The following is a 26,026-nucleotide window of genomic DNA, read 5'->3' as shown; positions in this document are numbered from 1 at the left end:
CCGCCTCCCCTCCCTACACACTCTTTTTTTTTTTTAAAGTAGAACTGAAAAATAGAAACCATTGAAAAGATTGTGACTTTCCCCAGTTCTGGAAAATAATATCTGGAGATTGTAATTCCAATATGGACATGCACAAGGAAGGAAGTAACAGAGTAAAAGAAAATACAGTTAGTAACTCAACCTATTATGTTCTAAGTGTGTGGTTTTTATGATTAAAATGCATATGAGAATTTACACTTGTCATTAGACCATAGACTGATTAGGGTTATGGATTTTTTCATTTTCTTCAATGTAGTGTTGATACTGATCAGTAAGGAGAGGCTGATTTGCTTCATCCATGTTGCTTCTGGCAAGAATCAGACAAGAGGCGCCCGCAAAAATGACCGCGACCAGTAATAATGCAGCCACTACTGCTATGGTGACAATCTCAGGAATACTAAAACTCCGACCTGTTTGAAAATAAAATGAGAACAAAAAATAAATAGTAAAATCGTTGCCAAAATTGGATCCCCTAAATGTAGGCATTGTTCCAGGTACTTGACAAAATCATCGTATTTAATTTTTATTGGCCACATTGCCTTTATAGCACCTGGGATCTTCAAAGCACTCCCCAGTTTCTCATAATGACTGCATCCTATTGGGATAGTTATTATATCTCTTCTGAAGGTGAGGAGATGATGGCTCAGTGTTTAAATCACTTGCCCAAGGTCATTTGGTTAATAGACGGTGGAGCTGGTTTTGGAGCCCAGATCTTTCAGGATCCAAATTCTGTGCTCTTCCACTGTACCCCATTGCCTTGGTTAAGAAAAGGATTTAAAATTAAACCAGGAGATTTTGGATTTCATAACCTCTCAGAAAACAGCTCAGAGTGTCTCACGTCATCTCTTTTAAGATAAACAACTAGAAGCACGTTCATGTAGTAGAAAAATAAGAGTATATTACACAGGGTATATTTTACAGGGCTAAGCTCAAAATTCATTCTCTGTGCTTCTAGGGAGGTGATCTTTGATAATTACTATCATCTCATCTTCCTTATTTGTAAAATGAGCATTTTAATACCTTCCTCAGAGAGCTGTAAGTATTAAATGAAACAGTGTGCTAGGTAACCAGCTCAACCAGGTCAGAAAGGGGACCCGACAAATTTTAAATTCATTCTCTTTATCCCCAAATAAAAATTCAAACAAAGCTATTTAATCATAGTGGAAAGCTGTGGGTTACTTTATCTCAGAAAACTGAGGTTACTTTAAAGGTAATAAGTTTGATTTTGGAAATTTCCACAGTAAAATACATTTTCAGTACTCACCTGGCCATTGAACTTCGTAAGTATAGCCCAGGTTGTCTGGAGCAGTAACAAACATTTCTATGTTGGTAATTGGAGGCCAAAATGGTACCATGTTGTATTGTCTATTATGTCCAATAGGGGCATTTTCCAGTGGAAATGTGGATATATCTAAAATATGTCAAAGACACCTTGTTAATAGACATAATCAGTTTGTATTAATATATTATTATGTTCTGAAGGTGACTTAAATTGTTCAAGGGTAACAATAAAAGTTCTTTCATATTTTACACTGAATAATGCCATAAAAAATTATAACAGCAGAACTGGGAATTGCATGAAACAGAGCTCAAACGCTCTGAGGACAATAGTAACGTCATCCAATAGAAAAAGAAGGTTTAAAAGTAAGGAAGTTTTAGTATTTTCTTATCTATGATAATCATTAGTTGTTTTACTTTTAAATTACAGAAACTATTTTCAGTAAAATTCATTAAATGTACTTTTCAAAGCTAAAGAAAGATTGAACCTGTAATTTGCTGTAGCATCATCTATTGTTTAAATTTAGGAGGCAGTGTATCTGATGGAGGTTTGTCCTTGACTATGCATATTTCTGTTTAGTACTTTTCATTTTTTTCTGTTTAATTAGAGCAATAAATGTGAGCTTATTCCCTGGGTTCTTACTCTGTTACCAAAAAGCATTTAACTTATCGAATCAAGGTCCTATAATACTATTTGTTTCTTGCCACCTTTCATCTTTCTACTTAAATACAAATCATAGGCACTTATGTTATTAGTGAGTTGTTGTTATCAGAGATAAAAGGAGTGATGCTGTTTGTGGCAAAAAATCTTTCTTTATTGCTGTTGTTTATATTTATGTTGGTACAATTAAATACCAAGTGGAATGTCACAAAACCAGAATTGGAAGTGGGTTTGGGCAAGACATTAGTGGGGATAAGTTTAGAAGAGCTGAAATATGTGAGAAGGCTAGTTAAGTATTAGATTTTCTGATTGCAAGAAGTATATTACCTGGATAGTCACTGCAATCCTGTGAAGCATAGGAGAACTTTTTAACATCTACTCTAGAGAAACATTGATCATAGAAATGGCAGGTAGTGTTTATATTTTTGTAAATTTAAATTTAATTACTTTAAAATTTAATTATTTCAAATGTACTCTGAATTAATGGTAATTAAATATGTATCCATTAAAGTCTATTGTGTTCCTCCTCATGCCAGGCACTGACCTAGGCACGTGAGCTGTAACATTGAACCAAAGACAGGATTCCTGACCTCAAAGCACTCACACTAATTACTTATTAAAGTTAGATATTAAAGATAATAACTTAGATAATTTTTTAAGCTTCCAAGTTTTTCTTTACTGAATCAGCCTCAACTCAGCTCAGTTTCAGCTGCATCAAAAAGTTATGTCCATTAAAATAAATGGAGGAAACGAAAACTAATGAAAGTAACAATTGCATTACAATATTACTTCCCTATGTCAGATCCTTCAGTGGCTCCCCATCTCTTACAGAGTTAAATCCCATGCCTTTAAGGATCTGCTCCAGGTTTTCCTCTGACCTTGTCATCTCCCTCTATTTTTCATCCCCCTCCCTGCTCTGCTCCAGCAACAGTGGCTCCTTTGTTCCTTTCTTAGGACCATCTTTCTTTATCTATTTACACAGTCCTCCCTATCCCCTTTCCTAATATTACTTGTCTACAAAGAAACTCTCCCCCATACACTGTATCTATTTACATATGCTTGTTGTCAGCTTATATGTCGCTGTCTAGTTACCAGACGTAAATGTCTAATAAAAGCATGTTTTGTTCATCCATAAACCTATTAATTCAGGTTATTTGTTATTGAAATAAAAGTAGTATAATAAAACATTCATAAACTGATAGTTATAAATGTAAAAAGAGAAGGGTGTTTTTATAATAAACAAATGGAAATGTTTTGGAAAGATTTATTAAGAATGAATGGCTATAACACTGCTATAGAATTAGGAGTGGGCAACTATGACTATAAAGGGTTAGGGAAACATTATGAAAATTTAGGATAATAGTGTACTCAGCATCACAAGGGTTGTGAATTTCTTGTTTCACTTTAAAGAAACAGGCAATGAAAATTATAGATAATTCATTATGGTTGCATGTATATATATATATAAACACATGAAAAATCAGGTGAAACTCCAATCAGTGACTTCATAGAAGATTAATAAGTAGATAAATATTTATATTTAGGCTATTTATTTCTTAAATGTTTTTCAGTTGAAACAAACTCTTGGCCAACTCATCAATTCATAGTACAGATCAGGTTAGATTAGAATCTACTACTGTATTTTCCCTCTCTCTCACAAGCATACACACACACACACACACACACACGCACACACATACACCCCCCCCCCCCACACACACACCACACACAAGCACAGAAGTAAGAGGTGGCTGAACGAATAGATGAATCCATAGATAATCTCCAATATTATGTTTATGTCCTTGATGAAATAAAAGTACATGAGCCAAAATTTAGAACAATTTTAAATGTGAAAATTTATGATGTTTTAACCAGTAAAAGCACATTCATAGTTTGAATAGTAATATAACCCTCTCAGCAGAGTGAAGAGAAAGTAGCCTCTAAATAACATTTTAAAGAATGCATTAAAATGAACTTAAAAGAGATGTTCTATGGTGTGATATAAAAACTAGCATTAACTTTTCAAGTTGAGTAAAATTTCCATTTGTGAGAGGCTGTAAAGTAATAAAAATCAGAACTGTGGTTTATGAGTATAATTTTTCTGTCTTTGGGGTATCAAAGAAGAGCTCTTTAAGGTTTTCACATCCATATGAAAAGCAATGAGGATGTTCACTGGAAGATATGAGAAAGAAAAATTGGGGAAACATGGTAGTTAGTCATCTTTACATGGTTAAGAGGTGAAGGGATTAGTTTTTAGTCCTAGTGAATGTTAATAAGTCTCATCTTTTTACTACTATACTGAGAGACTTCTTATCTGCCTTTTGAGTGGTTTAAAATATTTGGAAATAGCTAAGTATTAGAGCTATTTTATCCTATTGTAAAGCATAGTTTAAATGCGTCAAGTTCTTAGCCTAAAGTGATAACTATGTTATCTGAACAGTCTTGTTTGCTGAGTTTGCAAAAAGCATATGAAACAGTCTCACCAGCATTGTATCGCCTCAGCCATTCATCAAATACCGCGTCAGTGAATGTATGTAGGAGGACAAAAATAGGATCATTGGGAGATAAATGAGTTTGTCCCCCTGTTCCATTCAGGAATAGATGAGCCAAATTGTGAAGGCTTCGCACAGCAGGGTCATACCTTCCTGTGGGATCACTGTAACCTAGATACAAAAATAAAGATGAGAATAGTAAAATCCATTACAAATATATGACTTTTTAAGTCTAAAGTGGTAATTATATCGGGAAACAATTTTTTCTGAGCTTGTCAGGCCAATTTTTACCTTAGTGTAACAGCACAGCTTCTCTGTACCTATGGTTGGTGACATTTGTTTGCTGTAGTGAGAGCTAGGTTAGTTTGAAGCTGGTGGCATGACATTCTAAGTGTAGCCTCTAGGTTAAAAATAATGACCTGCAAAGGATACCAGTCAAAATATATAAAGCACTCTATTTTGACAAGGCTAACATTGTTCTTAACAGTGTTCTTGCCTGGAGAATCCCAGGGACGGGAGAGCCTAGTGGGCTGCCGTCTATGGGGTCACACAGAGTCGGACACGACTGAAGCGACTTAGCAGCAGCAGCAACATTGGTCTACATGGAAATAGAGACAATGGAAGTCTCTAGCTTCTGCAAAAACTGCTGATACAATTGGGAGATCACTGCTCTGATTGCCCTGAACTTAAATTGCCAGATGTTACTTTAGTCTCCTGCCTTACTCCTTCAGACTGTCTGCATGTCTATTTTTAGACAATTATTTCTGTGGAGAAGTCAGAATTTCTCAGAGCTTTTTTGTCATCTCTGTACTAGTTTTAAATATCTGAAAAGACTGCTGTCAAAACATTTATAGAACTTTTGAGAATGCTCTCTAGTCTCTCTCTCTCTCTCTATATATATATATACACACACACACACACATATATTTATACCTTCTCCAAAAACATTTCCATATTATGCACTATGTATATTTCACATATGTTTCATATATGTGCATGTATGCTCAATTGCATCCAACTCTTTGAGACCCCCATTATGGTAGCCCTCCAGGCTCCTCTGTCCATGGGATTGTCCAGGCAATCATACTGGAGTGGGTTGCCGTTTTCTTCTTGAGGGAATCTTCCTGTCCTCAGAATTAAACCTGCGCCTCCCACATCTCTTGTGTTGGCAGGCAGATTCTTTACCACTGTACCACCTGGGAAGCCGTGCATCATACATATCCCCGTTTACATATAATCCACATATTGCATACTTATTACATATAAAATATACATTTCCCATATGTTATATATAAGATATATATACTTCCCATATATACTCTCATCACATATTGTTCATATAAGTGTATTAGGGAGAAGACATGGATAGATCACAAATGAAGGTAGGGAGTCTCTGATGTGGGATCGAGTTATAAGTATGTTGTTAGCTTGGGAGAGCAGGGTATGCCTGTATATTATAAAAGCAATATTAGAATTTGAAATGCATTAACTCAGTAGTGTAATTATAGCTATTCATTCATTTATTCATTATTCTTTTTTATATGTTTATTCTATTATTTTTTGACTCATAAAACATTTAAAGATTGCCTACATTGTACATGGTCAGGCACTAACCTTTTTGTACATTCTATCTGGAAATCAGTATAATTTGTCTTTTGATTGGGCATCAATAAAATACACTCATATTCTTAAATTCTTTACAGAATCACTTAACAACATTAGTTTATAAATACCAGCTTAGTCAAAATATGCTGATTATTGAGGGATCTCCAAATCAGTGCTTTCACATGTAGTTATTAAAATTAATATAAAGATAGGAGAGAATGGCATCTAATTTTGATGATAAAAAGGGAGACAATTGAAAATAATTATCAGATCTATATATCAAGTATCTTAGATCAAGGGAAAGAGAGATCTATTCCCTTTTTCGGTTGGGGGAGGGTGGTCTAACATGTATAATACTGTATTTAAGGTTAAATTTGACAAGAACAAGTTTATAATAAAGTAAAACGTGATTCTGTTCTTTTAAGACTTTAAATATGTATCATGAATAATTTAGAGGTATACAAGTTTTTTTTTATAAAATAATTATAAATTATATAATCTTTTAGAGGACATAGAAATTTTTGATTTGAATCTGTGCTCTGTTACTAACTAGCTAGATATCTTTTCACTTCTTTGAACTTGGTCCCTCAACTTTAAAATTCTTGAATTATTTAAAGAAAATCAAATTAAGTATCTCTAGATGCTGGTTTGATTTTTTGTAGATCTTAACAAAACTTTCAAGATGGTACATATGTCCAAACCAGACTTTTTATTTGATGTCAATGAGAGTTGGATTGTGAAGAAGGCTGAGCACCGAAGAATTGATGCTTTTGAACTGTGGTGTTAAAGAAGACTCTTGAGAGTCCCTTGGACTGCAAGGAGATCCAACCAGTCCATTCTACAGGAGATCAGCCCTGGGATTTCTTTGGAAGGAATGATGCTAAAGCTGAAACTCCAGTACTTTGGCCACCTCATGCGAAGAGTTGACTCATTGGAAAAGACTCTGATGCTGGGAGGGACTGGGGGCAGAAGGAGAAGGGGACGACCGAGGATGAGATGGCTGGATGGCATCACTGACTCGATGGACGTGAGTCTGAGTGAACTCCGGGAGTTGGTGATGGACAGGGAGGCCTGGCATGCTGTGATTCATGGGGTCACAAAGAGTCGGACATGACTGAGCAACTGAACTGAACGGATTGGATGTGCAGGATTGTTTTTTTAAGAAAAAAAAAATATCTCCAAGTCTTGAATATTATTTGCCTATACTAGAATTTGATATAGTTATATCCATATTGGCCAGCCACCTAACAGAAATTTGAGTTTAAATACCTTTTAGGTATTTTAAGAGAATGGAGGATCCTTTCCAAGGGATTCTCTTGTGATAAAAAGAGTTTCAGGGGTTATGCTTTTCTTTAAGAAAGTTCTATTGAGCAGAGGACTGTGGCTATATAATTATAGGCAGCCCTATTCATATCGCATACACATCACAGATTCCATACAGCATTCAAAGGTTTTTTTAAAGAGATTTGATTTGAACACTTGAATTTTTCCTGTAACAACTAGATCAATTCAGAGCACCAGTTTTGTTTACTTGCCTTCCACTGTGTTTCGGAAGCTGTTTGTAGAATTAGAATAAAAAGGAGGTGTGTCAAATGAACCAACTTCTAAGCACTGAGCGATATCCTGTGGTTCAGGAAGACGTTGCACCATTGGTCTGGCCACATTTCCAGCTGGGTTTCTCTTAATTGGCCCACCCTCAGTGCCTGGAAAAAAGATGGGGTATGTGAACACGTATAGAACATTTAGAGATCTTAGCTTTCCTTATTAAATTTGTATACATGGGGTCTTGAACACAGAAAGACAGGTTTTCCTTTGTAGAAGAGAAAAAATTTCAAATGCATATTCTGCAGTATTAAAGTGATAAAACCTAGGTTATCATGTCCGACTTCTGTGAAAAGGGAAAATATGTGATAGAATCATCTGAAGAAAAAAATGGTTGTAAAAACAGATAGAGGTCCTTGTATTCGTTAAATCAGTTTAATGTTATTAACATATCAGTATATGTTAAATCTCTTTTTTTAAGAGATTTAAACAGAAGTTTTAATTTAAAAATTAAAACAGAAGTTCCGTGGAAGATTAAATTTTGTGAATATAATCTCATAAACCAAAATTCTACACTGAAATCTTTATTTCACATTACATGGAGTTTTGTTCTTGAATGTTGTTTCAAGCTTTCAAAGAAATAATGTTAAAACAACCTTAACTCTCTTTGGGAAGTGATCTATGTTTCAATCAACACATATTTTTCAGCAGATAAGGTGAAAAGTAAAAGTTTTGAAGGTCAGTAAGATAAACATGTAAACAAAGGGCTACAATACTAGCGATAAGATATATCTCTAGGAATATAAAGGTGCCTTTGGGGAGACAGGCAGGGAGAGAAAGGAGGGAGGGAGGGAGGGAGGGAGGAAAGGAAAAAGAGAGGAAACAAAAAAAAAGAGAGAATACTAATTCTTCCCAATTGGGCAGCTTCAGGAAGACTTCATTGGGTAGACAGATTTGCAAAGAGCCCTGAAGATCTGAGAAAAATTGCCAGAAGTAAAATGAGAAAAAATTTACAAGTCAAACATTTTTAAGCAGAGATAATAATAAAGGATGACAGGCTTTTTTCTGTGCATAATATAAGCCCCATCAGAGCACAGACTCTGTTCTTGATCACCAGTATGTCCTCCAGTCTTGATTAAGTAGATGGCATATGAAAGTGAAAGTGAAGTTGCTCAGTCATGTCCGACTCTTTGCAATCCCATGCACTATAGCCTACCAGGCTCCTCCCTCCATGGGATTCTCCAGGCAAGAGTACTGGAGTGGGTTGCCATTTCCTTCTCCAGAGGATCTTCCCGACCCAGGGATTGAACCCCGGTCTCCCTCATTCCAGGTAGATGCTTTAACCTCTGTGCCACGAGGGATGGCAAATAATTGAAGCTAAATAGTTGTTTGGTGTATGTTGACTTATGAAAAGATAAGGTTGATTTGTATGAGAGAGTCTGTTAGGTGAACAGCTAGACTGGAATGTGGCAATGGAAGCGGGTAGTGGATGGCAGAACTATTTTATTTATCAGGCCCATGAAAGAAAAAAGGAAAAATAACATTTTATTAAATACCCATTAATGTGTCTGATATGATGCCAAATGCATTGATAAAATATTTAATCCTCACGATAATTCTTTCCTCCCTCTACTTTTCTTCTCCAATAAAATTATCCATCCCTGTGGTTTCATTGGTCATCTTTTACAGGACACACATACAAGTACATCTTTAGAGCAAAACTTCCTTGGACATCCCATGCATATGTTCTCATATGCTTTTTAGACAGTCTCTTTCCATTTACCAGGAATGCACCAAACTTGGTACATTAAAGAGTTATTTTGGAGAAGGAAATGACAACCCACTCCAGTATTCTTCCCTGGAGAATCCCATGGACTGTAGCCTGTCAGGCTGCTCTGTCCACAGGGTCACAAGAGTTGGACACGACTTAGTGACTAAACCACCACCAAGGAGTTATTTATTGACACCTAACATTCTAAAGGAGATCTGTCCTGGGTGTTCTTTGGAAGGACTGATGCTAAAGCTGAAACTCCAGTATTTTGGCCACCTCATGCAAAGAGTTGACTCATTGGAAAAGACTCTGATGCTGGGAGGGATTGGGGGCAGGAGGAGAAGGGGACGACAGAGGATGAGATGGCTGGATGGTATCACCGACATGATGGACGTGAGTTTGAGTGAACTCCAGGAGTTGGTGATGGACAGGGAGGCCTGGCGTGCTGTGATTCATGGGGTCGCAAAGAGTCGGACATGACTGAGCGACTGAACTGAACTGAATATTCTTCCAGCCACTAAACTATCCAGCCACTAAACTATTTTTGATTCATCATATGAAAGAGATGCTCTTTTTCTTTACAATACTTCTCAAATCTACTTTCTACTTCAGACACTCTGAACTTTTCATTCATTCCTGCATGGGAATCCCACAGGACTCTAATCCATAGTAAGGTAATTGTTGCAATGACAGAAGTTGTCCATGTGCAAGCAAACTAAAAAAAAAGTCACAGGGAGAGATGAATGTTTTGGTACCCAAATATACACCAATCCTCAATTTCATCTCATTTCACCAAACAGAAATTCTAATTTTATACTTATATAGAATAAAGTTTTATATATGGTTACTTCTCTTATTCCTGTATGCAGCTAAATAATCTAATGGTAAAAAGTCTACTTAATTTTGTTGTTCTACTTAAAATATTCTAAGTTTACAATGTAATTTAATATTTGGTGCTTAAAAATCTGTGCAGAATAAATGTTATGAGTACAATAATGAAAAAAAATCAATACTTCTAGTTTTTATATGGAAGAACAAAAGTTCAAAATATTTAGACATGCCTAAAGAAGAAAAATAAAGTGAGATAGAAAGACTCTGATAATTAAGACCTTGTGTTAGTATCAAGGGAGATGGTAAAAATAAGATCCAAGGAAGAGAACAGACAGCTTCACAGGAATGATTCCACAAAAGTCAGAAACGTGACCTATGGCAGAGGGCATTCAGACCACTGGAGAAAGATGTTAGGACAGCTTGTTAAGCATTCTCTTTGTTAATCTAGTCAGAAGGTTGGAAATCAAAGTGACATAATAGTAAAAATAATATAATAACAAAATAATACTAATCTTTATATAACAATTATTATTATTAAATGTATATTTTTTACTCCCCAAGGTACTTCCAATTCTTTCTGCAGATTTCACATTTCCTAGGGACACATTTTCTGTGAAATTCCAGCATAAGACACATGACCACAAAGAAGTGCTGGGCTTACTAAGAGGATTAACTAATACAAATAGACATTTCCAAAATAAGAAAGCAAGCAATGCACCAACCAAGTTGTTCAGAAAAAGCAATGGAAAAATGTATAGGCACTTTCTTTTTTCCCTGGAGCACCCCAGATTGTCTGTTCTATCCTAGGTACTTAGTGAATATCTGTACATCCGTTCTCTATAATAAAAGTGAACTTTAGTCTGAAGTCCTTAACACATTTAATCTCTTTATCTAATAGGGAATTCCAAATCCTAGTTGCCATTTGGAACTTACTGTTGCAAAGGGTTCCCAGGGTATCATAATCTTCCAAGGATTCGCAGACTACTCGCCATTGAGAAAAGACAGAGTTCGGGCTTATAAGAGTGGAATCAAAGTTGCTTCTTGATCCCATCAAGTCATCGGTGCAAATGTCGCAGGTGTTCTTCCCAGTGGCAAAATTCCAGTAAGGGAGGGAGAAAGAAGGATCCTGCAACATTTCCTAGATCACAGAGACTCTGTTAGCATTCCCTGCTTTTGTTTAAAATTCTCCCTTTGCTTGGTTTACTCCCTGGCAGTTTGCTTCTTAGTTTTCTCAGCCACTTGGGAACCAGTTAGTGAGTCAGTGGTGTCTGCAGGGCTAGCGACCTTAGATACCTCATTTAACAAAGCTCCTGATTTACTACAGGAAGTCACTTAAGCACTAGAGGGAATGAAACCCAATTCATTATACAGAAGTTTCTGCAAATGCTTTGGGGAGGTGTCTTTTCTTTTTCAGGCAAGTTGGTTATACTAAAAATTATCAACAATAACTTCTACTCTCTGATACTTTCGCTTCCTTCCATTTTCCTATCTCTAATTGAAGCATCACAAACTCCTGTCTGGAGCTGGATCCAGCCTTGAGATATATTATGTGAAGCAGTGCTTTTTATTTCATTTCTGCTTTTTAATTTAACTGAGTCAACTTCAAGCCACACACTATAGAGGCTTCTTTGAAATTAGCCTTATCTGCCTGGTGTTTTACTTAGAGACTTCTGCTTCAGAATCTAAACTATGAAGATTCAGGCCTTTGCCAGAAACCAATATAGACAGGAAATGCTTAACGGAAGCTGAATATTTTTCTGAGTGTGCTGTTCTTTAGCCCAGGGACCTAGTTTCCATTTAGAGCTGATCTCAACAAATTAAAAAATGCTGGGCTCAAGATCACATGCTTATTTTATTGGGTTCCTTTAAAGATATATTTATTGTACTTATTATTTCTTGTTCCTTTAGGCCTTTGGGGAACTATATTTAGAGTGTGGGATAAATGTAGGGATTGCCATTGTTTAATCTCACCTTGCAAACATTTAGTACTTTTCTGCTTTTTTACTCTTAAACCCTTTCTAGGACGCATATCCTTGTCCTTGGGGTATTTTAGAGGGTCAAAAGCTTTCCAGTGCATCCCTTCTTATTGATCTCCAGGGCTTTAGAGGCCTTGTTGGGCAGCCATTGTTCTGGTTCACAAAGATTAGTGACAGCTTCTGAGGGATCATTAAGAGTCAGTTTGTGGTTCAGCAACTGGCATTTGGGAACTGGAACATATTCATGTGGCATTTCAACTGTGCATTACATTTAGATTATAATTTGTTGGATCCCTTGTGAAGTTGGGTTTTAAAAATGTAAGTCATAGAGGTTGAAGTTTACACAGGCACAATTGAAGCTTTTAGATACTTTGCACCTGCCCTTTCATTTTGATGCACTCGTGGGAAAATGACTTGAAGGCAAGAAGATCTGGAGTTGATTACAAATGACAGATTTATCTACTCATAATCTACTGAACGTCTTATGTGAAATCAGAGCTATAAAATATGAAGTTCAGAGTAGCAGCTGAATTCATTTAATCACTCTCAAACTGCATACGGATGGAGTACTTACATATGAATATTTTTTTCTGTTTTTTAGTGCTTTAAATCTCTCCCTTCTAACCATTTATTTTCTTGGATAATGCTGGGCATAAGCGTACTGCAAATCAATACATGAGTCTGCCCCCAGATATTTTTTCCTGCCTTCAGATATTTTTAGATTTTAATTTGTGGGGAGGGAATCATTGCTCTTATTTCACCTAGAAAATAGATTCAACTTGTCGATTTCCTAGTTGAGCTCTAAGACTATTAAAGGGGTTAAGAATTGGTTTGTGATTGACAGTTGTAAACTATTGTATGTGAAATGGATAAACAGTATCCTACTGTATAGCACAGAGAACTATATTCAATATCCTATAATAAACCATAATGGAAAAAATATTAAAAAGAGCATAGATATGTATTAGGTTGGTCAAAACATTTGTGTGGGTTTGTCCATAAGATCTTACTAAAAAACCCAAATGAAATTTTTGGCCAAACAAATATAACTGAATTATATTGCTATACAGCAGAAATTAATACAATGTTGTAATCAACTGTACTTCAAAAATGAACAAAATTTAAATTCATTTGAAAATGACAATACTTTTCTTAAAACAGAACAAATAGTAAAAGAGACAATAAGAAAGTATCTTAACAGCTACTTTAATGTGATTTTAGTTTATCTGATTAAAAATAAACCAGTAATAACTGTTTAGTTTCACTTCATGCTAAAAAAGCCAATGTCTTTAGATTAAAATGATGTCTGACCTAGTGGATATTGTTAGTAGGTTTCTGCTATAAGCCTCAAAGTGGTAGAGAACATGGAAACACAGGAATTCAATTAGAATATGCCAATTTAAATAAAAAGTATTATTTTTGTAGTTTAAACCCTGTATATATCATACAAAGTCATCAACTTATAAAATGAGCTATACATTTGGAACTTGGAAGACTGAAAAGTAATATCAGTCTTTCCTCATCCAAACAAGGAGGGGCTATTGGTTTACATTTCAGAAGGGCTACAGATCAAATGAGAGTCCTACATTGCAAACTATATGAAGGTCAGTTTTTCAATGGCAGAGTTGTAGACTATGTCCAGTGCTTTAATTCACACCTACAAATATCTCATTTGGCTTCCTGACCATTGATGTGACTTTTCTTTTCACTTCACTAAGGATAAAGATTAATAAATGAGGGAATGATTAGCACAGGGAAAGACATAACAGAACGTCAAAGGCAGGTTAATAACGTGAAACCGCTCTGTCATCACCTGTTTTGATCATTCAGGACACAGTGAGTTAATGACTTACAAACAAGGTACCCTCTCTGTAAAGGATACGAATGTGGCCATGTCTCGTGCATACCTGGATGTCTCTCTCCAGCTGCAGCAGGTGGTACCTGTGCCATGTGAGAAATGCTGGTCCCTCGTGAGAGAAATCCACTTCACCAAAGCTTTCCTGTCCTGCTCCCAGGAAAGTCTTTTTGACTGAGTAGTAGTGTGTCCAAACAAAGTAGTTATAAATGGAGATGTTCTCAAACTGTGGTGTGTTGCCATCTGGCCCCAATATTTCTTCTGACCTCCTGGTGGCGATGACAAACTGAGGGTGAGTGGTGTGCTTTGCCATATCCAGAGCCTGGACAAAGCGGTTCTTTTCTTCTGTGCTTAAGTCCAGAAGGTTTCTCCTGACTTTAGGGACACAAAATTCAAATGTGAAAACATCTGCCATGTGAGCATGGATAGAGAATACTCAATCATCTTGTAACCCCATGTCCCACTAACCCATGAATGATAATTGGCATCTGTGCTCACATCATATTATACTTTAAAAAATATCGCTAGCTAAAATCCCTTCTTCATGTCTGCTTTCTCTCTCTAATCTCCTCCCTCTTTCTCCAACTTAACTCTATATAGAGTAAGAGCTTTCCTTAATCTTACCATGGACTTTATGATTCTATGATCCTGTTGTAGATTTCTGCTCACTATTTGCATATTTCTTGTAATTTTCTACCTTTTAATACCATAAATTTTGCAAAAATATAGTATATGGTTTAACATAGTGGTTAGGACCAGAGTCTAATTCTGTTACTTGGCACATATTTCTCTAAGCATCAGTTTTTCATCTGTAAAGTATGTGTAGAAATGCCTGCTTTATAGAGCTGTAATGATTAAAGAGGACACGCATAAAAAAAACTTGGACAAGAGCCTGGTTCATAATAAAGACTCACCACAGACATAGAGAACAAATTTATGACCACCAAAGGGGTAGGTGGGAGGGATAAATTAGGAGTTTGGGACTGACATGTACACACTACTATATATGAAATAGATAACCAACAAATATATACTGTATAGCATGGGGAACCATACTCATTCTTTTTTAATAACCTATAAGAGAAAAATCTGAAAGAAATAGATATGCATAATTGAATCACTTTGCAGTCCTCCTGAAACTAATACAATAATGTAAATTTAAAACAGAAAGCTCAGTAAGTGTCCTGTGAAACTCTTGATCTCATGTTTGGCACAAAGAGAACAATCCAGTATTGCTGGCTGTTACTATTTAAATTTCTGTCATTTATTGTTGTTTAGGCTGCAGTCCAGGCTCACCCTGTAGAATGGCTGAACTTAATCATCAGAGTCGGGAACATCTTTGTGGTCAGCAAGGGCTGTGCAGGAAGCTCATGGATTAGAGCTGGACAGATCTCAGTGTGAACTCCAGGCTTCCCACATACCAGTTACGTGGAGTTGACCTTTCTGAGCTCCAATATGTATTCACAATTAACATAACTGCCTTGCAAAGTTACTGAAAGGTCTAGTCATAAACATCTGGCATTGTTCCTATTATAAAGGGGTTGCTCAACAAATCTTTTGAAAGGAAATGTTATTAGTCAGAAGACCTGAGTTTCAACTTCAACTCCTTAAATACATTTCTTAGCTTCTCTAAGCCTCAGTTTCCTCAGCTATGAAAAGTAAGGCTTGAATTTTACAATTTCTAGGAGTTCTTAAACCTCAACTGATTTGAAGGTCTACAATATTAAATGTGTTGAGTTCCATGCAGGACTATGCATCCATTCAGTCTCCGCTTACCTGTGAGAACCCTCTGGTCACAGGCAGCCCCTCCCCAGCCAGGGCGGCAGGTTCCACAGTTGTGTCCTGAGAAATTGCCATTGCAGTGGCATGTCCTGTTGAAGAAGCGTGTGGGCCAGGCCTCTCGGTCATCTCTGCCATCATGTGGGTAGTGGTGGCTGTGGGGCCGGGAGTCGGCTATCACCACCTCACATCTACCCCTCCCTGATGAGAAACCGCAGCGGTCAGACCCAGGCCCAGACAGTGGGGACAGGTCTGGGCAACACACGCCATTCCTCAAAGCCTCAATGGTAGCACACTCTCTCGGGAACTGAGCCCAGGCCTGCTGGAAAAAAAGCAGGACCAGGAACATGTAACCCAGAGAGAGGAGTGTAGGAGATTTCATTCTGCTTGAAGCAAGAATGCAGGACAGCTTCTGGTTTGCAGCCCTTTGTGTAGAGACGGAGGCACGCAGATAAAAATCAAGCTGAAAAGAAAATAGCAAAATGAAATTATGCAAGTTTTTTAGTATCATTATAAATGGCATGAGGCCCTTCCCAACCCAACTTCAAAATGCTTTTCATGTCTGTAAGATGACATTACAAAAATGATAAAAATAGTAATTTACCTTTAAAAATTTGACAGGTATAGTATCTATGTAATTAAATCCCCTGTCCTAGTCATTTAATTTTCTTCATTTTAATTTCTATTTATATAAAAAGTACTTCTCATGGATGTCATTATCAAAAATACTCATTAACAGGTCAGCACCATTAATTACATTTATCCATGGAGCTGAAAGAAGAATTGGGGGCAGATTTCTAGCAAGTTAGTTTCCAGGACTTCAGGTCCCCATATTCTCATGCAGTTTTGGTGGGAATCCACCCACTCCCCGTAGAGTTTCTCTCCAGTACCTTGAACTCCTGAAGGCATTCTCTGCTGAACCTTGCTTAGAGCTGAGTGTTTTATATTTGCTTGTTTCCCCTTGATGTCAGAACTTTTAATTGCTTGTGGGTTTTCTTCCTGATAGCTAATCTCAAATCAGTGCACCCCAACTGGGAGGGGCCAGTCCTCTTTTCTACCCTTTACTAATCCTTTTTCACTTCAGTGAGTTTTTCTGCCCTTTAAGTATTTGGATAGCACATGATTGCCTTCCCACTGATTTCCTTGTGATGCTTAAAGTTTTAAGAAAAGGTCAGAGCCATGAATTTGGAATACAAATCAGAGAAATTAGAGAGCTTTTGTTTTCATTGCAGATAATTTTATTTTTTCCTTTGGCAATGTATCTTTAAAGGATGAAATGAGATTATTTACCTCTTTCTTGGTGATAAAGGGCTAGGCTAGTGTTTGTACCTGATGGTAGCTTTTGACTATGTTTCATCTTGCAAACAGATACTGCTGTTTTTAATGTGTCCAGAGAGACTAACTGTAGTAGAAAAAGCATCAGGTACAATTACAGCAACTCACATACCATTGCCTGCTGGCATTGACAGTTGGGTACTCCAACTCCCTTACGTCCAATAGGTGGGTGTTCATCTCCATCTCCATGGCAAAGGATCCTAGGGTCACTGCTACATGTAATGTTTAGAAAATGACCACCGAATAGCTTACTTTTCCTGCAGTCTCTGCAAGCAGTCTTAAGTTAATGGCACTTAGGGTAATAGATTCATGTATTTCAAAAGAATTTTTTCTCTGGAGTTGAAAACACATACATGTAAAATTGGTCTTCAGAATAATCTTTAGTTTTAAATGCATGATTACTATGCAAAAGTTATCAGAATTTGTGATCAGGGTTGGCTGTCCTATTTGACCCTCAGTCATAAAATTGTCCAGAAACCTGTATAAAGGACTGGGGCATATGGTACAAATGAAAAGCCAACCAAGGCTATGTCTACAAATTAAGATAAAAAGAATAAGGATTTCCTGTTCATAGCCTCTTGTTAAGACCACCAACATGATTTATTACAGCCTTATCAAGCCATGGTTATTAAGATTTATGTTTGTACATCTAAAATGTTATTTTTTAAAATTTATTTTTATATTTTGTTATGTATGCAATAGTCTACTAATACAATATTAGGATATTTCCTAAAATGATTGCAAAAATGCTGTCATCATTACTATCTAAATAGGTTTCAGTGACCAAACTTTTTTTCCACTATGTTTTTGAGTGGAATACATAGTTGTTGCATGTGGCAGTATTTTATGTTTTTTTAAAGGTCAACTTGATATGTCATTGGTAAGAATATTCTCTCTCTTTGTGTATATATCCATTCTCTTGTTAGTGAAGATTTGGATTATTTTCTTGGATTTTTAATTTTTTTGTCTTATTACAATGCTGCTATAAAGAGTCTTCTAAATGTTTGTTTTTGAACATATAAGAATTTCTCCTCATAAGTATCTAGGAAGTGAATTCATAGTCATAGGATTCATGAATATTTATGTTAGTTTTAAATTGTTTTCCACAGTGGTTGTATCAATTTATATTCCCTCCAGAGTGCTTAATATTGGTTCACAAACTTGCTAACATTTGGTAATAATAGATTTAATTGACATATATAGATACAGATAATTCATTCATCTTAATGACTAATATGTTTTAATACTATTCTTGTGATTTGATCCCTTCTGTTTCTTTGATTGTAAATGTTTTTTCATGTGTAGTACCCACTTTTTGTATGTATATTTGACTTATTTTGTTTTTTACAATTTATTAACCTTTTTATTTCGTTGGAGTATAGCTGATTAACAACGTTGTGCTAGTTTCAGGTGGACAGCACTGGGACTCAGCCGTGCATAAACATGTATCCACTCTTCCTGTCTTGCCTCCCATCCAGGCTGCCACATAACATTGAGCAGAGTTCCCTGTTCTATACAGTAGGTTGCCCATTGTTTATATTTTTTGTATTTTTGCTATATAGGACTTCTTTATGTATTCTGGCTTCCTAATTTTCTGTCAGATAACTATGTTGAAAATATTGAAAATAGCATATTCTAATTTATAGCTTAGGTTTTGCATTCTTGACACAGTTTTCTGTTGATTAGTAGTTTTTTCATTTTAATGTCTTTGTATCAGCCTTTTACTTCGTTAATAGCTTCCATATCTTGTTTAAGAAATCCTTCCCCTTGTATAAGCAATGAACTATTTTTTGATATTGTCTTCAGCATTAAAAATTTAAATATTGCTTTTCACATTTCAGTCTTTAAACGCATATGGAATTAGGTCTTCTGCATAATGTGAATAAGAATCTAAGTTAAATTTTTATTTCACACCAAAACTCAGTTTTTATTAAGCACCATTACAGACAGGCCTTTCCTTTCCCAGCCATCTGCAGTATCACTCTTTCCGGTTTTCATTTATGAATGGACTTATTTCTACCATTGCTGTTCTGTCCTGTAGGTGAGTTTGACTATCCCTGTGTTGATGCTATATATTTTTAAAAAATCTAGTCACATCATAGGTCAGGAATCAATGTCAAAATACGTGTGGAACACTCCTTGGCCCCCTGCAGAAATTATTTCTGAGATTTCTTTGATGGAAGCTAAGTTTTATACAATAATTTTGCCTTATAAGGTTAGCAGATACACACTGTTATATATAGAATGGATAGATAGCAAGGTCCTACTATATAGCACTTGGAACTATATTTATTAACACCCTGTAAGAAACCATACAGGTCTTCCCTGGTGGCTCAGTGGTAAAGAATCCACCTGCCAGGGCAGGAGACATGGGTAGAATCCCTGGGTCAGGAAGATCCCTTGGAGAAGAAAAGGGCAACCCATTCTAGTATTCTTGCCTGGGAAATCCCATGGCAAGCTATAGTCTATGGGGTTGCAAAAGAGTCAAACATGACTTAGTGATTAAGCAGCAGCAGCAGCAGCAGCAGCAATAAACTATACAGAAAAAGGAACGGAAAAAAGAATTGGGCTATTCAGAAATATACACATGAGCAGGATATAAAGACTTATTAGTAACCACCATTAGTGTACATTCATATATTCAAAGCTGATGTGAAGCTTGTATCTCAAGAAAAAGGGCTAGTCCTTCCATCCTAATGTTTCCTTTGAAGTCTTACAATAGTCATTTATAAAAGATGGAATCAAAAAGCTAAAGGATAAAGACCAAGAATTTAGGTTAAGTTGAGGAGAAAAAGAGTTTCAGAATGCCTTTGTTTTTCCAGAAATATTTTTGATGTATGTTAATATATTTAGTGATCATTTGTAGTAAACAGTATTGAATATGTTCATTGTTCGATTGGATTACATGTTATTAAATTATATGCTTAGTTATACTAAGCTTAGTATAATAGCTAGAATACCAAAGGCATTAAGGCAACTCAAAGTCATCTGTTAGGCTGGTCATGTGGCTTTGCCTCATGGAGAAGCTTAAATTCTGTGAAAGCAAAGAGGAAGAATGTTAGGGTTGTGTTTTTGTGTCACTGAGCAGAGATTCAATCAAATATAACATTGCTATTTTAGAATATTTCAAGTTGACATCTCAGACAATGTAGTTGCTGATCAAATGTACCATTAATTTCTTAATTGAGTTTTCTAAACTGCAGGACGACAGAGGATGAGATGGTTGGATGGCATCACTGACTCAATGGACAAGAGTTTTTGTTGGCTCCAGGAGTTGGTGATGGACAGGGAGGCCTGGCATGCTGAGGTTCATGGGGTCACAAAGGGTCGGACATGACTGAGTGACTGAACTGATCTGAGCACAGTATTGCAATTACTAGTGTTGGGATAGTTAACAATAACCTGATTTCTGTATAATGGAATTCTGTCTTGCTAAGTTTATATTAAAACAAAGTGTTTCTTTTATTGACGATTTCTTTTCCGCTTGTACAGATGGCCTTATAAGAGTTCCCTACAAAGAAATTTTCAAATACATACGTATATATTAGGTGTTTAAGTCAAAATAATAAAAAAAATACTAATTTTAGGAGTGGAATTAAGTAGTGCATTTGTTGTGTAGTTAAAATTAATTAACTACTCATTTCCAAAGATTATATCTGCACTATAAGATTTGTAAAAGATGAAGTTTCCATTATTTTGTGATTTTTAAACACACCTCTATGGTCATCATTATGACCATATCCTCTTATTTGGCATTTACTGTGTGCTAGGGGCCTAAACAGGGTTGATACTCTGAAAAAAACAGGTTAGTATAGCCATTATACTCCAAGTCTTTATGAAACAGTTAAGTATGTGTGTAGTGAGCATATTGACTCACTTCTTACATTTTTAACCATGGTTTGGAATCATATAGAAATGAACAAAATATCAAACCTGTGTAATTAATCAATAACATTGATTTACTTTCTCCTTGAACTTCTATAATAATATCTATAGTATAAAGCATAGGAATAGTGATAGATTGTTCTAGCAAAACAAATATTTAAGAAGCCATAAACATTCTACAGTGAAGAAAGTCTCAATTAATACAAAATGAATACTCAACCATTTGTTTTCTTAATAACTACTCGAAAAATTTAATGTATCGGATATAATTTTAATTTATAAGTATAATATTAGTGATGTTACATGATCAATATATATTATATAAAGCATTATACTTAAATATATATTATATATATATAGAGAGATATTATATAATATAGTATATAAATGTATATGTGTATATATGTATGTGTGTGAAAGTAACTATTATCATTTCTTACAACATTCCACTGGCTAGAACTTAATCATTTAGCCTTACACTATTATCAGGGAAATCTGTATGTGTGTCAAGAAGCAACACTTAGAACTGGACATGGAACAACAGACTGGTTCCAAATAGGAAAAGGCATACATTGAGGCTGTATATTGTCACCCTGCTTATTTAACTTATATGTGGGGTACATCATGTGAAATGCCGGGCTGGATGAAGCACAAGCTGGAATCAAGACTGCCAGGAGAAATATCAATAACCTCAGATATGCAGATGACACCAACCTTATGGTAGAAAGTGAAGAACTGAAGAGCCTCTTGATGAAAGTGAAAGAAGAGAATGAAAAAACTGGCTTAAAACTAAACATTCAGAAAACTAAGATCATGACATCTGGTCCCATCACTTCATGACAAATAGGTGGGGAAACAATGGACACAGAGACTTTACTTTTTGGGCTCCAAAACCACTGCAGATGTTGACTGCAGCCATGAAATTAAAAGATGCTTTCTCCTTGGAAGAAAAGCTATGATCAACCTAGACAGCATGCTAAAAAGCAGAGGCATTACTTTGCCAACAAAGGTTCATCTAGTTAAAGCTGTGGTTTCTCCAGTAGTCACGCGTGGATGTGAGAGTTGGACCATAAAACAAGCTGAGTGCTGAAGAATTGATGCTTTTGAACTGTGGTGTTGGAAAAGACTCTTAAGAATACTGTGGAATGCAAGGAGATCCAACCAGTCAATCCTAAAGACAATCAATCCATAATATTCATTGGAAGGACTGATGCTGAAGCTGAAACTCCAATACTTTGGCCATCTGATGCAAAGAACTGACTCTTTTGAAGAAAAGACAAACTGAACTGAACTGATTATCAGGGAAGCTGGGAAATGTCAGTTAGCTATAGCCCAAGGAAAAAGTATATAGAGTTGACGATCAACATAGCCAACGTGATCATTATAAGTATGTATTTATTTTTTTATGTCTAATATAGAAATATACAAATCTCATGTATAAGAATGATCACGCTAAAACATTTTGAATGAAGATCTTTGAAATACTATAAAAGATTGAATTTTTTGAAAAATTCTTACATTAAAAATTAATCTGAAATATGCAGATAGAAAAGTGAGGATCTTGAAAAATAAATCATTTTCAAATTTACTAATAAAATAGAATGACATCTGCATGCAGTAATGGATTGAGGAATATCAACTAGTTTTGATCTAGCAAGCTAGTTATTTGTTTATATTCCAAATAAACTTTCTTCATCAAATTAGCTTATATAATTTTCTGATTTATAGACAGGTAAAATGAGACATTGAAGAGGTTAAAATTAGGGGATCCAGAGAAATAAATGAAAAGCGTGATAACACAGAAAGACCTTGTGTACATGTATGATTACTGCTATTGTATCTTACGATTAGTTTTGAAGTATTTATATGGATTATTACCCCTCTCTTTCTCCCCTTTTTCTATATACATGCATGCACATATTTCTTACATTGAAACCTGTAAGGTCCATTTTGTTTGGTTATGTGAAGCAAATTTAGATAAGAAGACAAAGCTTTTGTTTGTTTTTCTTTTTCCAACTATGAGAAGTTTGAAGAGACATCTGGTTTTGTTACTACTCTTTTAAAGATGTCTCCTTAATTTTTAGATAATCTTCCAAAAGTCATACGATGGTAGAGACTCCCCTGTCCTTTCTACTTTTTCCCTAGAATCAAATTTTACCCTCTCTTTTCTCTCTCCTCCATTTGATAATCCAAGGGGCCTGGACATCAGAAATTATTCCAAAAAGGGATGGAATGAGGAAGTTGTGAATGCTGAAATGCTGGGTGTATGTAGAGAGCAGCAGGGGAAGGATGTGGACATGGCTAAAAAGGACTGTGTTAGGAGAGTGAGCATCTGTGTAGGAGATGGTGCTCAGGGACACATTAAAGATTTAGAGGAGGGATTCTCTATCATTGGCACTCTGTGGACTCTGCATGGCAACAAGTTCTATATTTAACTGTGAATTTTATCTGTTACAGCTTTTAACTGAGAGCACTCTACCAGCCTAACCTCTCACATTAGAGTCACAGCTGCTAAGTCGCTTCAGTTGTGTCCAACTCTGTGCGACCCCATAGACGGCAGCCCACTAGGCTCCTCTGTCCCTGGGATTCTCCAGGCGAGAATACTGGAGTGGGTTGCCATTTCCTTCTCCAAAAGTCACAGCACAAGGTTACAAATGCTATCGTTAATATAAATGAACTTCTGCACTTTTATTGTTCTGGAACATTTCGTATGAGGGAGTGGGAAGAAAAAGTATTCCCTGGGCAGAAATTCACATCCATGTAGAAAAGTGGAAGAAAATTTCATTATTTTGGGTCACAATAAGAAAGTGAGGCATGTCAGTTGGCACGCTATTTATTATAAATGTTCTTATGCCTGTTTATTCATATCTATTTCTTTCAGCACCTAAAAATTCTTGAGACCTACAAAAAGTTCTTGTTAATGTCAACAGTGGCTTCTTACCTTTGTAAAATATAAGCAACCTTAAGTATGACTTTATGTGTTGATATAGACTGTAAAGAAAAAGCATTTTATTTTTAATAAGGAATGAACTATTAGCACATCTTATTTTATAGTATCCATCTTTCAAGGGATCATTAATTTCTATTTTTCAACTTTTATGCTTGCTTTTTGCTTGTTTTATAACAACTCTTCGTCTAGACTGTTGATAATAAAGATACATGTCAATTAATCATTCATGATGAACCCTTTTGTCTCCATGGACATGAAAATGGGTAAGGAACCCATACTCACAAAGAGCTTACAATATTGGATACAAATGTGTGGCATATCTTTCATTTAACTTTCACATAAACTTTATAAGGCAGGTATGTTTATTCACAGAGGCTCATAAAACAAAAATGATTTGCTCATGTTTATATACCAGTAAAGAAGCAATCTGGGCTTGAATGTGTTTTTTCTTAGTATCATATCCAGCAGTATTTCCAGGACATTACAGCTGATTGTGGTTGTTAGTGTACAGTTTGAAATAAACATTACAGTTGTAGGCAGAGTACAGGGATAGAGCAAGCAGAGAGGGAATTATAAAAAGCAATAAACTGATGTCCAAGGACCTGAGAAATTGGTTAATAGATGTGTTTCATTTATAAGCTGTGTTAATGACTTGTATTAAACAGTATAGACTATAACCTTTTAATATCAAGCTCTTGTTTAACCCTGGGGTAATGTTCCAGGTGCTATTTGAGTCTCCTTTTAGTCAGTGGTCATTATTAAATCATTTCCTATAATTTGAAATGAGTTCTACCAGTAGGTTATTTTCTTATTCAGAATTATAAGTAGGTCAGTAAAAAATAGAGCTCTTTATTCTTTCTGAAGTAGTCAGTGATTTCCCTCCAGAATGCACAAAAGGTTTTAATGAACAAAATAGAAACCTGATGAGAAGGAAAATTAAGCCCAGATACTAATTAGTGGGAAAGATCAAATGGAAAGCAAACAAAACTTTTCTTTTGAATAAGTGAAGCATAGCAATCCAGTTATAAAACAGTTTATGTTCTCTATTCATAGAACACATATATTCAATATTTCCATTATTATTTAAATCACCAAATTCAAAAGGGTCCTTAAAACTTTAGGCACTGCCATTGCTGCTGTTTATTATCTTTCAGAATATAGTGTGGTACACTAAACACCTTTACCTGACTGGTGGATTTTAAAATGTAGCCCTAAATTGGTCAAAGATATTAAGCTGGCTTTTCTTATAATTTGAAAATTTCCACATAAACTTATTCTTTCAAAATAAAAGTGATACATAGACACAGGAACCAGAATAAAAAGGAAACGTTTCTTTTGTAGTAAACACCCTCCCTTCCCTTCCCCTTCCCCCACAACTCGATTGAGCGTTATTCCCATCTTCTGGAGAGTAGCTTCTAAGAAATTGAAAGAAAAATACTTGACTGATTATACATTGTAATTTCCCTTAGTATTCTTAGCTTTTAAAAGTGATCTATTCTTTTCTCAAGTATTTGTTTATTCTTCATTCTTATAATAATTATGCCTTCTCCATTTTTTACCCTATTGTCTATAGTAGTTTTTCTTTGTTGTTTTTCAACAAAGCACAAGTATTGACAGTGACAGAGTGGAACAGCCACAGAGTGGAACAAACTTTAGGAATTGTAAGGACACAGATTTGAGTTGAACAAATTCAACAAAGATGAAAATCATTAGCAATGAGCCAAGAGTCTCTTGCCACTGGAGGCATTCAAGCTAAGGGTTGATGAAGCACTAGTGACATCCTGGAAGAGATGTTCACATTAGGAAGAAGTTTGGACCACTGAGTGCTTAGTTAACTTGCAGATTCTATCATTGCTTCGAATATTGTGATAACCTTTGCAGTAAAGACTTGTAGGGCTCATGCACACAGGTTCCTGTCTTCTTACAGCTATGTGGGGATTATATTTTGTTGCCCCTTGTAGCTGCTGCTGCTGCTGCTGTGTCACTTCAGTAGTGTCTGACTCTGTGAGACCCCATAGGCGGCAGCC

At 35.8% G+C, this 26,026-nt stretch overlaps 1 protein-coding gene across 1 annotated transcript; it reads right to left on the bottom strand.

Annotated features, from left to right (window-relative positions):
- Window positions 1–217: 217 nt before the first annotated feature.
- TYRP1 (tyrosinase related protein 1) lies at window positions 218–16,225 on the bottom strand. Its single transcript, XM_069579390.1, has 7 exons — window positions 15,827–16,225; window positions 14,103–14,425; window positions 11,153–11,357; window positions 7,611–7,778; window positions 4,462–4,641; window positions 1,304–1,450; window positions 218–449 (listed from the first exon to the last, which is right to left on the bottom strand). The coding sequence occupies exons 1-7, from the start codon at window positions 16,209–16,211 to the stop codon at window positions 244–246; spliced, it is 1,614 nt and encodes a 537-aa protein (XP_069435491.1). The 5' UTR covers window positions 16,212–16,225; the 3' UTR covers window positions 218–243.
- Window positions 16,226–26,026: the final 9,801 nt, after the last annotated feature.

This window comes from Ovis canadensis, chromosome 2 (genome assembly GCF_042477335.2).
Source record: "Ovis canadensis isolate MfBH-ARS-UI-01 breed Bighorn chromosome 2, ARS-UI_OviCan_v2, whole genome shotgun sequence".
NCBI lineage: Eukaryota > Metazoa > Chordata > Mammalia > Artiodactyla > Bovidae > Ovis > Ovis canadensis.
Note: the sequence above shows the minus strand (reverse complement) of the source record. Positions and strands in the feature narration are given on the sequence as shown.